Below are 14041 nucleotides of genomic sequence, written 5' to 3'. Positions count from 1 at the left end.
TCTTTAGCTGCAGTTTAAATCTTTAGGTTATCAAGATAATGGTGGAAATGCAGTATTGATAACAATAGGATTGTTACAGTCATCACAAAGATATATGCAATTCCTCTCCTTTTTCTTGACATCTACAAAATGCAGTTGATAGTGTGGAACATTGGCATTTGTCAAACTCGTCAGTCTTTGTTTCACATTTTGACATTAATGTGAGAACTCTTCCTTTTTCCTTTTTTTTTTTTTATAAAGTAACATCATTATAGCTGTAAGAGGAAAAAATAGGCCGTTGCTGATGCTGTTAAATAAAAAATTGCTTTTTCCAACAAATTATTCTGAATCTGTACAGTGATTATTCTTGCCTTTAGCTAAATAACCAGTGAGTAAATGAGTTAGGTTGTCAATCTTATGTCAAGCACTATTTAACAATTCGAAGTATGCTTTCATATACTTTCCATAAATTAATCTGTGAATACGGAAACTGAGAAGTTTTAGAGCTGGAGGTCATGTTTGTTGAGCTCATTTACTTCTTATTAGGGCTGGAGTAGAGGTACTGTTTAACGAATTGGAAATCCCTGAAGAAGAATTTTCATTTGGTAGATCAAAGATATTCATCCGCAACCCAAGAACGGTAAGTGAAATATATCTGCTGCAAAATCAAGCCATCTTCTGTAAGGACAGCCTGTTACAAACTGCAGAATTCACTAGCTGGTTACCACAGGCCTTTTTAGATACAGTGCTTTGATATATTGCTCTGGAATACAACATTAGCAAAGGCACTTTTAAATGTTAGACCCATTAAAATTGGTGTGAATCAAGATTCTACAATAGCTGTCAGCCTGAATTGAATGTAACTTTGGTGCACTGACTTGAGTCAGTCCATCTGCCACGCTTTGGAGATGAACAAACCAAAATCACACCAAAGTGGGATTTGAATAAAAGAGAACAGACCAAAACCCCACTAAAGTGGGATCTGAATATAAAAGATTTCTCTTACAATAGCTGTGCTTATGTTAATTTTTTTTTTTTTTTGGTCTCTTCTCCCCTGCTGTTTTTCTTCCAATGTCAAACAAAACCCTAAAAAAACCATACCCAGCTCTTCAAACTAGAAGATCTGAGGAAGCAACGGTTGGAGGACTTGGCTACTCTAATTGAGAAGATTTATAGGGGTTGGAAGTGCCGCACACGCTTCTTGTTAATGAAAAAAAGCCAGATTGTGATTGCTTCCTGGTACAGGAGATATGCAGTAAGATACTATCCTTACTAAATGGGGGGATCTTTTAATTGTTTAATACATTTTGTTTTTAATATTAATTATTTAATACATTTTTTCCTTGACATAATATGTCATATAGTCATCATATGATATGTTTTTTCCTTGATCTGTATAGGGAAGTTTTGAAAGAATTCAATTTTATATTACCATTTAAGAACCAATAATGTAAATAAAGAAAATTTCATTTCTGTAGACCACTACTAATTGTTTACATGTGCTTGTGCTTAAATAATTAAAAAGTTCAGAGTCTTTTAGCTCTGGGAGAGCAGGATTTTGTGGCCCAGCTGGGAAGAGTCTTTCATTCAGCTAAAGTGCTGTCCCATCTGGCACTCACAGTGCTTTCAAAACATATGTTTAATGGGTAAAAAATGTTCAGTAATATACATGTGCAATTCTGTGGAATTCAATCATTCCTAAGGCTTTTTGTATTTTTGCCTTATTTGGAACCTTTGCATCTGAGGCTCAAGAATGCCGCTTGGGTGGATCCCAGGGATTTATTTTAATTATAGCTCATAAGACTCATAGTTCAGTATTGTTATTAATACAGTTCTAAAGCAGTTTCAGATCTGTTTGTAGACTGGGTGTTCTGTGTCATGAACTGAACAGTGCTGTTATATGTCTCTTTCATGTCTTTTTGTCAGTTAGTAAATAACATTGACTTATACGATAAAAAAAAAAGATTTATTTGCTTTCAGTTTGAAAACAATTCTTAAATATCTCAGCTGCATTTTGTAATTGTGTGCATATCAGAAAGCTCGATTAAATCTATGACATGGAAAGAAAGCAGGATGAAGTTGTGGCAAGACCCTCAGAATTACTTATGAGTGATGACAGAGATATTTCCTCAGCTTCTTCATGTAGATGGAGGGCACCATTCTCCTGACCCAACATGATTGCGAGGCACTGTGTTTTGGAGGGTTTCACAAAGATTTTAATGCATGAAAAAAGCTTTTTTTGACAATAACTTGTGCTGGAGGCTTGGCTAAAGGATCTGCAGACAGTTGCCTGTCTGTTCCCTTGTAAGGCATGATGGACATCAGTCATGGCATGAATGTGGCCTAGAGGGGATTCTCTCTAGCTTGCTCACAGAGATGTTCACTGTAACTGAGTGGGCTGAGGGTGAAGTCTAAAAGCCTTCTTGCAAAATCTGTCAGCTGTTGTTCACTTAATATCCTAACCATTGGTCTGCTAGATAACTGAGCTCTTTAGAAGGAAAGTGCTTGGCTGTCCAGGAAATTTATTGTTCAGACTGGCATACTTGGATAATATTCCAGCATGTCATTCAGGAATCCATGGGTTTTCTTTTTTCTAGTCCCAAGTTATCATCAGCAATTTGGTATTTTAAAGGGACTGTGGGTAATAGGAACAGCACAAGTCTTATGAAAAGATGGTAAAAAGCTTAGCCAACAAACCTGAGCATTTGTGGTGGTTTGTTGATGGGAAAGACAAATAAAGCTGTTACTGTTAGTATTTAATCCATGTCACTTTGGTGCTGCTGACCATGAACTTAGTGTTTCTGTAAACAGAGGCTGGCATTGTCCATGCAGCATTGTTGATGTGCTTTGTTTCCCCTCGAGTCGAACGCAGAATCTGCACTCTGATCTGTCTGGTCAAAAATTGTTCACTTTTTACAGTGAGTGCTTGAAACCTTAGTCGTATTTTCAATGTTAGTAATTGTATAATTCAAAAAAAACCCATATTATACAGTATTTTACAATTGCAATATTCTGTTCTAAGCGTCACATTTATTTCCAATACAGCAACAAAAAAAGTATCAGAAGATAAAGAGTTCAGCTATTATAATCCAGTCTTACATCAGAGGATGGAAGGTGAGTTTCTTCCTACTACAACTCTGTGTACATGATGAAGTGAAGAGCAAGTTGGAAAACTTGCTCTAAGTATCCTCAGTTTCCTGACTTTCACACCTTCTGTCCATTGAGCTGTGGCTGTGTTTTAGCTGTTGTTAAACACTCAGGCTTGCCATAGCAGAGGTGAGTTTGGGATGTCTGTATGCAGCCTGGGCTGTAAATCCTGGCAAATGGTGCAGTTGGAAGGCTGGGACCACACAGAAATACTGGGTTATCCTTGGAGAGTGTTCTGTTGGAGAATTTGGAGAGAGGTGCCATCTTCACATGAGCTGGCATCTGAATGAGAGACTTTGGTGCTCAGAGCAGACCTAGACACGTGCTAACGAGGCAGCCTTGACAGCTCTAGAGCATGACAGTCCAGGACCCTTCCACTGGGCTTGTGAAATCTGTTGTTAGACTGATTTGGAAGAAGTAAGTTGTGGTTGGTGGTTATTCTGTGGTCAACAGGATTCTCAAAGAATGAAAAAAATTAAAAGCAAGTTTCAAATAAAAAGTTTGGGTCACCTGGTCAGTATGTTGCTTGGGTTAAGTCTTCATGTATGCTAAACAGAGGGGTGAATGAAAGTGTACCCTACTCAACTTGTGTTGAGCAAGTACTTTATTGCTGTTTGCTTGGCCTTTGCCTGAGTGTGCTACAACTCTCCTTCTTCTCTGAGTGGTTTGTACTTTGTGGAGGGATAATCTTGCAGCCATGGTAGAGACTTAAGGCTTGATGATGCAATGAGAGGTAAAAATGAGGTTAACAGCTCACAAAAAAAAGCATTTAAAGTAAATACTGCTGTCCAGCTTCAGAAAAAAATGTCCCTGGGCTGCTCTGTTTTCTTATTAATTTTTCTCCACCCTACTAATAAATATGGCTTTCCCTTCTATTTAAGGAAGAGAGAACTGCTTTTAATTTTGGAGTCAGTTCCATTCCTGCCAGAGAGCAAAGGTAGGGGCTGCAGTTACTAGCTACAGGTGGAAACAGCCCTCTCCTGCCCAGAATATTTTAAACTTTGCCAGCATCATTTGATTCTACTATTTTTCTTGATTTTTTTACTTTGTTTTCATTATTTTAAATGAGTTTAAAATATCCTTTGAGTCTAACTACTGATGTGCTGTCTTTTCCCATGAGCAGTATTTGAAGAAAACTGTGTTAAAAACATAATCTCATCTCAAGTTATGGTTTTCTGTCAGTGGAGAAACATACTCTTTTGCAGTAGCAGTGCCATGGGTAAAACCCTTGTATGATTGCAGCCTTTAGTGTGACCTAAAGCCAGACAATTTACTTGTGATTTACACTTTATTGCAGTCTAAATGGGTAAGACGTATCCTGTGGAGGAAAAGTGTTGTTGCCACTGTACAGACAGACATATAGATATCTCAGGTGGTGCAGCAAATCTGGGAGAAAACTAAACACTGAATTAAGATCCCCTGAATTGCCTGTTCCACGCTCTCACTTGTGCACAGAATCCTCCACGGAACAGCAATGTAGCATCTGTGAATTGATTTGCTTTGGTATTTGGAGGCATTGGTTTTTGGTTTTACCTAAATTTACAGGATGCAGTGCTTTAGTTTAAAATACTTAGGAAATTATAGGTTTGGGTTTTTTTAAAATAAATAATGTTTTCAATTGTTTACAGGCTCGGAAACTTCTTCGGGAACTTAAGCATCAGAAGCGCTGTAATGAGGCTGCCACGATAATTGCTGCTTATTGGCATGGTACCCAGGTAAGAGAACAGCAACAAATGCTGCACTTCATTGTCCCTACAACAAATGAAGGCAGCCCTTCAGGATAAAGCTATCTGGGAGTATTTTCAGTGGCTTAAACTGCTGATTTTCCTGTTTGTTTGTTTCTCTTTGCCGCTAACATGTTTTAGCTGGTGCAGCCTGGGAAGCTGGGATGCAATTTTAATATTTGCTGGTTTTAGTGACTGGTTTCTTTCTTTCTTTCTTGCACCACTGGGAACTTGCAATAACCTTTTCTTTCCTAAGCTTTTCTATATCCCCTTTTCAAATGCATCACAGGCACGAAGGGAACTGAGACGACTGAAGGAGGAGGCTAGAAATAAACATGCTATTGCTGTTATTTGGGCTTACTGGCTTGGATATAAGGTACTTCACATGTACATATCACATGCCTCCCTTCATTAGTAGTAAATAGTGAGACTTAATGACTAATACATTTGATTTTAATAGAGCATGATCATCGATTCCCTCCATTTCCATTCATGCCACACTTAAATCTGACAAAATTCTGTATGTCAGGTTTTTGTAGAGTAGGAATTTCTTTGCATGGCTACCAAGTAGTGATTTGCACTAACAAGCCATTAGACTAGATTGAGAATGACTGGGCTACAGCACTCTCAAATTAGGAAATGCACTTAATTACATGTAAATATGCAAAGCATGGTTTGCAGGGGGAGAGAAGGCTGGGGTTTTTTTTGGTGTGTTTTTTTTCCCCATCCCCTAACAAGTGCTTTCAGTGACACTCCATTAATGATCCAATTGAGATTTTCACCAGGCTGTCTATTCTGCACCCTAGATAGTCTCCATTTACAAATTCAAGCCAAAGATACTAAGTTTTACTAAATTTCAGTTTTAATTGGTTTAATTGATTCTCTGGCTGTGATCTGAACCAGTAAGAAAATTTCATTAAGTACAAGTAAAGTGTGGCTTTATGGCCTGATCTTTTAGCAAAAAATGATGTTAGTTTGCAATTCTAAACTTACAGCCCTAGAAAAATCTCAGGAATTCCAGCATCAGCTGTTTGTTTTCAGAGGCAAAGTCCCACTGAAAGATTCTTGCTAATCCCCAGCCTGTAGTTGTGGGTTATGTGAACATTTGAAATGCTGTTCACTAGAGGCCAAAAATTTATTGGTTTCAATTAATAAATTTATAATTTAGTCAAAAACCATATTCAGTAAATACATTGTTTTTAACACTTTCCAGTTATTGAGGTTGGAGGGGTGGTGCTGGGAGTGTTGGCAGGACACCTTGCCAACTAGATGGAGAAATGTGCTCAAATTACATCTGGAGTATAATACTGAGTTTTACCTTTGCTATTTTGATAAAAATCTATTAGATTTCTAATGAAAGGGCAGCCCTGAGAATCCAAAAAAACATGCACAGAATTTCTCTCATACTAGAGAGACTTTGGAACTTTTTAGTCCTGTCCTGATATTTAGGTAGCTATGAAACTTGACAGATGCACTGTTTCCTCTCTGTTGGTTTAAATGCAATACATTGATAATTTGTTTTATTTTTTAAGCAAAGTTCCTTTCACCAAAAGTATTGCTCAGTACTGCAGTAGTGATATTTAGTTTCCAGGTTTAAGATGTCCATTAGAATTAAAAAGGACAGATCCAGAAAGTAGATGCAATACTGCTAACTGTGTTAGACCTCCTCATTTAAATATTTCGTAGATTTGGATACTTTTAAGCATGTTTTAGCAATTATTTTTATCAGTTGGCTCACAGGAATTTAATGAAAAATGGCCCCCTTATTCTTTAAATAGAAATTATCTAAAAATATATATAATGATAATCTAAATTGAATTACGATTAGAAAATAATTTCAGTGTAGGAGATAAAAATTGTTAACTGATTTGATCTTTTATCATTTCCCAGGGGAATATTTAAAACAAAAGTTTCTGAAAGTTATCATCAGAGATCACTTGCTTTACAAAACAAAGTATTAAATTTCCTTCCTTTTCACAAGATAAATTCTTAGCCTTCCAGAGTCCCTGTTTTTACAGTGCTGTATAGTAGGAGGTTTTGTTGCAAGCAGAGTGAAAACATATTCTTTGAGAGCACACATCTAACCCAAATTAACCTTTCTAGCTACATCAGAAAAGTGTCACTGGCCCAGGCTGGAACTGCTGCTGCACAAGTCTGACAACATACAACCTGACATTGTGGATACACGGCTATAGCTGCCGTGCCTGACCCTATCATACTGGAACTCTTCATTTTACATTTACTTTTATCATCAGATAACTGGATAACAAATGTACTGGCATCTCCTGAAATGTGAGAGTCTCTTAAGTTGCCCACACATGCCTTTGTGTTTAGACTACTTTGCAAATTGTTTTCCCAAACTGGGAATAATTGATGAAACGTGGGTAGGTGCCTATCTCTTTTTACATGAGGAAGGCACTAGGTTTGGAGGATTCACCCAGTCATTCCATAAAGACAGGTATCTTTTACCAGGCTGGAGAAAATTATTTTTTTTAAATACATAAAGATCAAAATGAAAAATAACCTCCAGAATAAAAGCCTTCAATACAGTGCTGGTAATTTATCATTGCATACATAGTTTCAGAGTTGATCCTGTTTGGCCCAGGCACTTGCCAGTGGAAGAAGTGACTAGTTAGATCTTAGTGAGTCTTGATTTTCATACACCTCATTTTGATCATGCAACTGCAGGCCAAGTTCTCCATTAGAGTCAACTTATGAGATACCACTGCTTGCAAGATGTGCATGGTAGAGAAGATAGAAACACTGATAGCAAATAACTCTTACCTGTGCGTGCCACTTAGGCAGCAGCGGAGTCTTTTTTGACTTCCTATGTGGCTTCACACCAATTCACACCGACATGTTGGGTTTTAAAAGGTTAAATGCTGTTCTTCCATCTTTTCTTGATTGTAAGTTGGCTGTTCTGTTTGGGAGGAGCCTTTTCCTGGTCGTTGTGCTATCTGCATCGGGCTGTCTCTTTTGTTCACTATCTAAACCTTTTAGGCTCGAAGGGAATTGAAACGCTTGAAGGAGGAGGCTAGGCGTAAGCATGCTGTTGCAGTCATTTGGGCTTACTGGCTTGGACTGAAGGTACTTTCTCAAACCCTGGTGTAAAGCTAATGATAATGTCCTATTGCTTCCATCGAGCCTTTTTAGGGCATGGCATTGCATGCAGTTACCTATGAATTCCCAGAAAAATTGAGATTATACAAGAATCTTCTGTTTTCTGTCCCTTGCCTCCAAGGACTGGTTGGCAAAAGGAAACACATTCATAGTTCTGCTCTGCAAATAGACTATGAAAATGGTATCTTGAGATGTTCAGGTCTGTGTCCAAATGATTTACATAGCACAGTTCTCAAACGTAGTTTTAGAGAAGCAGCCCTGAAGAATGGCAGAAACCTGACTCAGTTTTGTTTGGCTGGCAATTCGCTTTTGCCAATAGGAATGTTGTAGACTACAGAAGTATAAAAGTATAAAAGAATTTGCTTGATAACACAGAGTAAAGCCAAGCTTCCATGTCCTCATCCTTACAATGATAAAATGAGAAAAATAGTTACAAAACATATAATTATATATAATTTGTGTATATTACGTATTTTAAAAATCCATAAAAATACATCTGTAGAAACCAGAGCTGGAAATACAAAGGAGCCATTTTAAGAAGTCCTTCTGCAGATCAGAATCACACCTTAGGTATTACTGCCAAAGTAGGTCTGGTTTTATGATTGTAAAACAAGAATATATGTCCCTCCTGAGAACTCGGGCTGCTTTATATCAAACAGCAGCATTTAAATGAAAACTGATGAATCCAAAACCTTTAAGGCACATTACTGCAGGAGTATGTTTCTGCCTGTCTGTGGTGTGGTTTTTCAGTGTAAGGAACGCTTTGGTTTCACCTGAAACATGAAGATTTTTCTGCACAAGAACATAGCCTGTGATTGAAATATATCCCCATTACCACAGGCAATTCTCATTTGTCTGATGGCAAAGTATTTTCACCCATGACATATGGAGGTGAAGATTTAAAGTTGATGCAAGTGATCAAGATTAAAGCACTAATTCTTGAGGTTTTGGGTTTTTTTTAATTGTGCGATAAGTAGATTTTAATAGCATTTGTGGTGCTTTCCAGATTTAGGCTTTTCTGGACTGGCTTGCATTTCTCAGTGCTTGCTTTGCAGCTTCCCTGCAGCGTCAGTAGGATGTGTGGGTGTGTATTAGTCCCTTTGTTCCAAATTAATTTGCACACCTTGCAGCTCATGAAGAATAATATAAAGCAACATCATTAAAGAGAGTCTATGAGAACACGGTGAGATTTGGGATGATTGTGGTTGGAGAGGCTTTCAGTGTGTTAATTTCCATCCCTGAATAATAAATAAAGGATGTACACTAATTAAAGAGCTCTAAACCGTACAGAAAATCAGTGAATAAGTACTCTAATAATTTTTCTTTTAAAGTGAGGAGAAAAAAATTTTGTGCTGGGTTTGCCTAGAGTGATGAGAGCTGAATGCTGTCAGTTTTGTTGATGCATCTCAACGTGTAATGAAGCAAGCCCCATTTATGTGTGGGGTTTACTCAATCCCAGAATGGTGACAGATTCTTGCTTTCAAAATTCTGGCTTATTTTAAAATGCATGACACTCAGCATGGGGCAACAGGTGTGCCAGGGTAAGCCAAGTGAACTTTTCCTTCTGAGTTGATGTGGGTTTTTCCTTGTGGGTTTCCCTTTATTTTCTGGTTACGGTGAATTCAGCAACACATAGCTAAAACCACTAAATTTGCTCTGGGGTAAACTTTGCAAAGCCAAGATGTTTTTCCTGGTTTTTGCTCAAAACTTGTAACAGGTGTGTTGCGGGCTGTGCCAAAGCTTGAAAAAAGTTGGGGGGTATTTCAGCTAACTTGATGGGAGCCTGGGCTTCACATAAACTGCAAACCCGTCGTGCTCTCTCTCACCTTGCATTTTCTGAAGGGAGGAATTTAGATGCTACACTGATTAGCACCGATAGAAATATGAAGGGCAAAACAAGTACTCTGAAACTTGCATTTACAAGCATAGGTTAAACAATGAGTATCACCTGCAAAAATGGCTTTCAGTGATCACACTTTTTTTTTTGTGTTTTTAAAAAAAATTTAAAGAAAAATAAATTTTAGGAACAAATATGAAGCTTACTGACATTAAGCAACCTTTTTGCTGATTCTCTGCTCTTATGAAGCACCAAAACCTAATTTTTTCTTTTGGAATGAAGACTCTGTGGGAAAAGAGTTTTCATGTATAAGTCTGCTCTGGGGAAGAAAAAAATCCCTTTTTCATTACAGAAAACTATGTATTAAGAATCTTAAAAGAGAACAATCAGAAACAGTTCATTAGTTAACTATATAATTAACATCAGTGTCACTTCAGGCACAAAATCTCTATCAGTGATGATACTTGACTTTTTCTAGTCCAACTTCATGCAAAAGCCGATGAAAATAGATCCCTGCTGTGAATTCAACAATATGTTCATAGATTGCCTTTTCAGATAAAAGCATTTCAAAGTCTGTGTTAAGTGTACAAAGGACTGTACTCAGGTCAGCTGAGGTAACTTTCTGACCACTTGGTCCATGATATGGTTCATCTATTTTAAGTGTACCCACTTGGTGTTCCTATTTCAGGGAATACTTTGCATGTTCTTATGCCTTGTTACTATTTTCTGCCATAGAGCTTTATGAAAGAGTACCTGTGCAAACAAATTCATTCTTTGTATTCACTTGGAGGGTTTGTTTAACTTTACAGGTCCGTAGAGAGTACAGGAAATTCTTCAGAGCCAACGCTGGAAGAAAAATTTATGAATTTACCATTCAGAGACTTGTATGTATATATCCATAGAAAGCACATGTATATTTTCTGTGGGTTAATTATCTTTTCTTTTCTGGCAAAAGCAACAACTATATTATGGCCTTGATAACCTTTGTAAGGAAATGTCCATGCTAAGCATATGGAAAACTGACGAATTAAATATTCTGATGTTGGAAAGAAAGGACAGTCATAGTGTTTTGAAAGTGTGGGAATGGTATTAACTAAGCATTTGCCACACTTGTGTGATATTTAAATCTGCATTTCTCAATATACCTGGCTTTTTTAAACCCATATTCAGGTTTATGAAAGCTGAGAGTTGCAGTTTGGTAGCTGTGCTTTTAATCAGAGCATCTGCTTTTGGGTGGCTATTTCAATAACCGTGGTATTTGAACATTAATAAAACATCTTGCTTCAATTTTGTCACAGATGCAAAAATACTTCCTGGAAATGAAGAATAAGATGCCTTCTTTATCACCAATAGATAAAAACTGGCCAGCGAGACCTTACCTTTTCTTGGATTCGACTCACAAGGAACTAAAGAGGATTTTCCATTTGTGGAGGGTAGGACACGTTCTGGTCTAGTCTGTACAGAACTTCATCATAGGATTTTCAGCAGTTTTGCTCATGAAGAGCCTATTTTTAGGATGTATTTCTTCTTGTTCTAGCCAGGATGATTTTATTTATTTGGAAGAAGTATGGTTTTTTGATCATTGTCTTTGGCGTGCAAGGGGTATAACTATCCTGCTTCCTCCTTTCTGGGGCTAGGGAGAGAGGATTGCCTCCTGCCATCAGCTTTTAACTTAATAGTAAAGCAGTGTGCCTGTTGCCTTTTAATTGGTAGCTTATAATACTTGTGCCTATGGCCAGGACTGGGGCTAGCTCTTAGACCAACATTGGAAGTACTGGGTGGAATTTTTTACTTAGGAACTGTGGTTAGCTGAAATTTGTTTTGGATTGTTGGATGGAGAGAACAGCAAGAATCTGTGTAAGTGCTGATGAGATGTTTTACCAGTCTTGTGGGCTATGTTTTCTGTGAATTATCAAGGAGCAATTTTTCTTTCTGAGCCTGCAAAATTCATCCACTCAACCATGTTTTGTAATTTCTCTCTGCTTACATAAGCTTCCACAATCGTGGAACTATATATGTATTTCTGTGAATCCTTTTAGCACAGTTCTTCCAGTGACTGGTATCTGCTAGGTTAAGCTCACGTTCAAATGCAACATGCATAAATGAGATGGTTGAAATACTGATTTTGGCATAATTCAGAATTATCTAGAATGAGTGAAGAGAAAAACACCTCTGTTGTTTGTTACTGTGCTACAGTGGCACGTAGGATGGAGCTGAGTCACTTCAGAAGTATACAAAGAATGTCCATCTTGAGCAATAAGCAAACATTAGTCTGTGGTGCTGCTGCTTCGAATCAGATTTGGAAGGATAACTTTTTGGTTTGTTTAACATATTGTGTTTTTTAGTGTAAAAAGTACAGAGACCAGTTCACAGATCAGCAGAAGCTTATATATGAAGAAAAACTGGAAGCAAGTGAACTTTTCAAGGACAAGAAGGCTTTATATCCAGCCAGGTAGTGACTTAATCTGCTGCTTTTAGTGTACAATAAAATCAATGTTCTTACATAGGAAATGAAGCAAGACTTCACTTTTTGTCTTAAACAAGAAAGTGCATCTTCCTTGTTTGACAGTGTCCCTCCTTCATTTTACTTTACAATCCTGGAAACTGATCTTGGTTTGCTTCTCACTTAGCATTGTTGCAGCCCACCAAGCCTGAGATGCTGAGACACTGAGCTCTTCTGTCCAGAAGCCATGATGTTTTGTTGTTCTAACCCCTGTGACCTGTTCACATCGTAAAAGTTTGGAGAACTTGTAGAAGGGAATAACTCTCACCCTTTCCCCTAGTTTCCTTCACACTGGTTCCTGCAGCCAGCAAATGCAGAGTGAACTGAGAGACTGTAAATGACAATATCACTCCCAGATGAGGCATGCTAGGGAGCTCTCCTGTCTTCAAACTCAGTGCATTCAGCACAGTGCCCCACTGTGAAGACTATGGAATTGAAGAGTTAGATATATTGGTTTATATCTTTTTGAAATGATACTTAAAGAGGCCAAAGTTGCTTAGAAGTTCATTTCCCTTTTGGATTTATTTTTTTTTTTTAGTGTGAAATCTCTGCAGATAACTTTTTTTGGTTTCTTAAATTACTGAGTTCCTAAAAACTGATGAATTCTTGTCATTTTTATGAGCAGACCTAGCATTACTCCAGAAAGTGCAGTAGTACCTGACTTGACTTAAGGAACACACTTTTTTCTCTATGTAGTAAAACTGACAAAATAGAAATCTGATATCCTTGAAAAAAGTTGAATTGAACTTCTGAAGTGAATGTGAGCCTAGAAATTGTTATTTTTTTCTTGAAAACAAAGGTCTTGTCCATCTTGGGAGCTTTTTTGGTTGTTTTGAAGCCAGAGTTTGAGCTGAGCAGGAACAAGTCACTGTAAAGTGAGGAGTACAGTTCAGTACAGGAAGGATCAGGGTTCTGCAAGTGTTGACAAGAGCAGTTCCATGCATGAACAAGCTCTGCTTTTGGTTTGTGTCATTCTTTTATTGAGACATTTCCTTTTTTTCATGTAATGAGGGACTAAGTCCGCAGGGAATTTGCTGTTTTGGTGAATATGGTTTCATAATGCTAGTTAATAAAACCCAAAATCCTAAAGCACCAACACGGTAGAAAGTTAGAATGCTTTCCCCACCCTGCACTCATTTAGAAACATTTCCATCTCCTTTTGTCTTCAGACAAAAAGTATTTTGTATTCAGAGATGATCAGCTCCTGGTTTTTGTTAGGTTTTGGTTTTTTTTTTAATTGGCCTAAGGGTGGAGGAAATTACTGTGTAAAGTTTATGATTAGTTAGTATGATAATGATTCATTATTCATTAATTCTCTGGATATAATATAATTATTTAAGAACAGAGAGGGACTATTGTGCATACTAAAATATCAGTACCCTTCCTTTTCTCTCCCATCTCCCTGTGTGCCAGAGATGCAGTGACAAAGGTAGTGCTCTTCCATGTAACATATTGGTTCCTCCTGGGCTCTAGACTTGGCAAAGCTTTCCATTTAGGACTTTGACTATAATTAAATCAAAGTGATCCGTTAAAGTGACTTCCAAACAAAGCAAGCAGCAACTGTTTTCACCAGTTCTTAACTGATAGGGGAGCTTTTGCTGTGTAACCCCGAGGCTGATAGAGATGGGGTGATCAGCAAGCATAGCAAGCCCTGATGAAGACTTGGTGCACATGAACAGCAAATCTTGAAGGCACGTTCTCCCCTGTCACTCTGAAGTGCTGTGAAAGAGC

General features: G+C 37.7%; 1 protein-coding gene across 2 annotated transcripts in view; it reads left to right on the top strand.

Moving 5' to 3' along the window:
* The window catches only part of MYO1B (myosin IB), an 88728-nt gene that overhangs the window by 68224 nt on the left and 6463 nt on the right, over nt 1-14041 (top strand). The window contains exons 18-26 of one of the 2 annotated variants that reach the window (XM_008936970.1): nt 526-619; nt 1085-1234; nt 3025-3093; nt 4755-4841; nt 5140-5226; nt 7851-7937; nt 10617-10691; nt 11106-11240; nt 12153-12259. In XM_008936970.1, coding sequence (XP_008935218.1) covers nt 526-619; nt 1085-1234; nt 3025-3093; nt 4755-4841; nt 5140-5226; nt 7851-7937; nt 10617-10691; nt 11106-11240; nt 12153-12259 — 891 coding nt within the window. The remainder of the gene's footprint in view (nt 1-525; nt 620-1084; nt 1235-3024; nt 3094-4754; nt 4842-5139; nt 5227-7850; nt 7938-10616; nt 10692-11105; nt 11241-12152; nt 12260-14041) is intronic. The other variant, XM_008936971.1, reaches the window with a different exon arrangement.

This window comes from Merops nubicus, unplaced genomic scaffold (assembly GCF_000691845.1).
Source record: "Merops nubicus isolate BGI_N331 unplaced genomic scaffold, ASM69184v1 scaffold8593, whole genome shotgun sequence".
Taxonomy (NCBI): Eukaryota; Metazoa; Chordata; class Aves; order Coraciiformes; family Meropidae; genus Merops; species Merops nubicus.
Note: the sequence above shows the minus strand (reverse complement) of the source record. Positions and strands in the feature narration are given on the sequence as shown.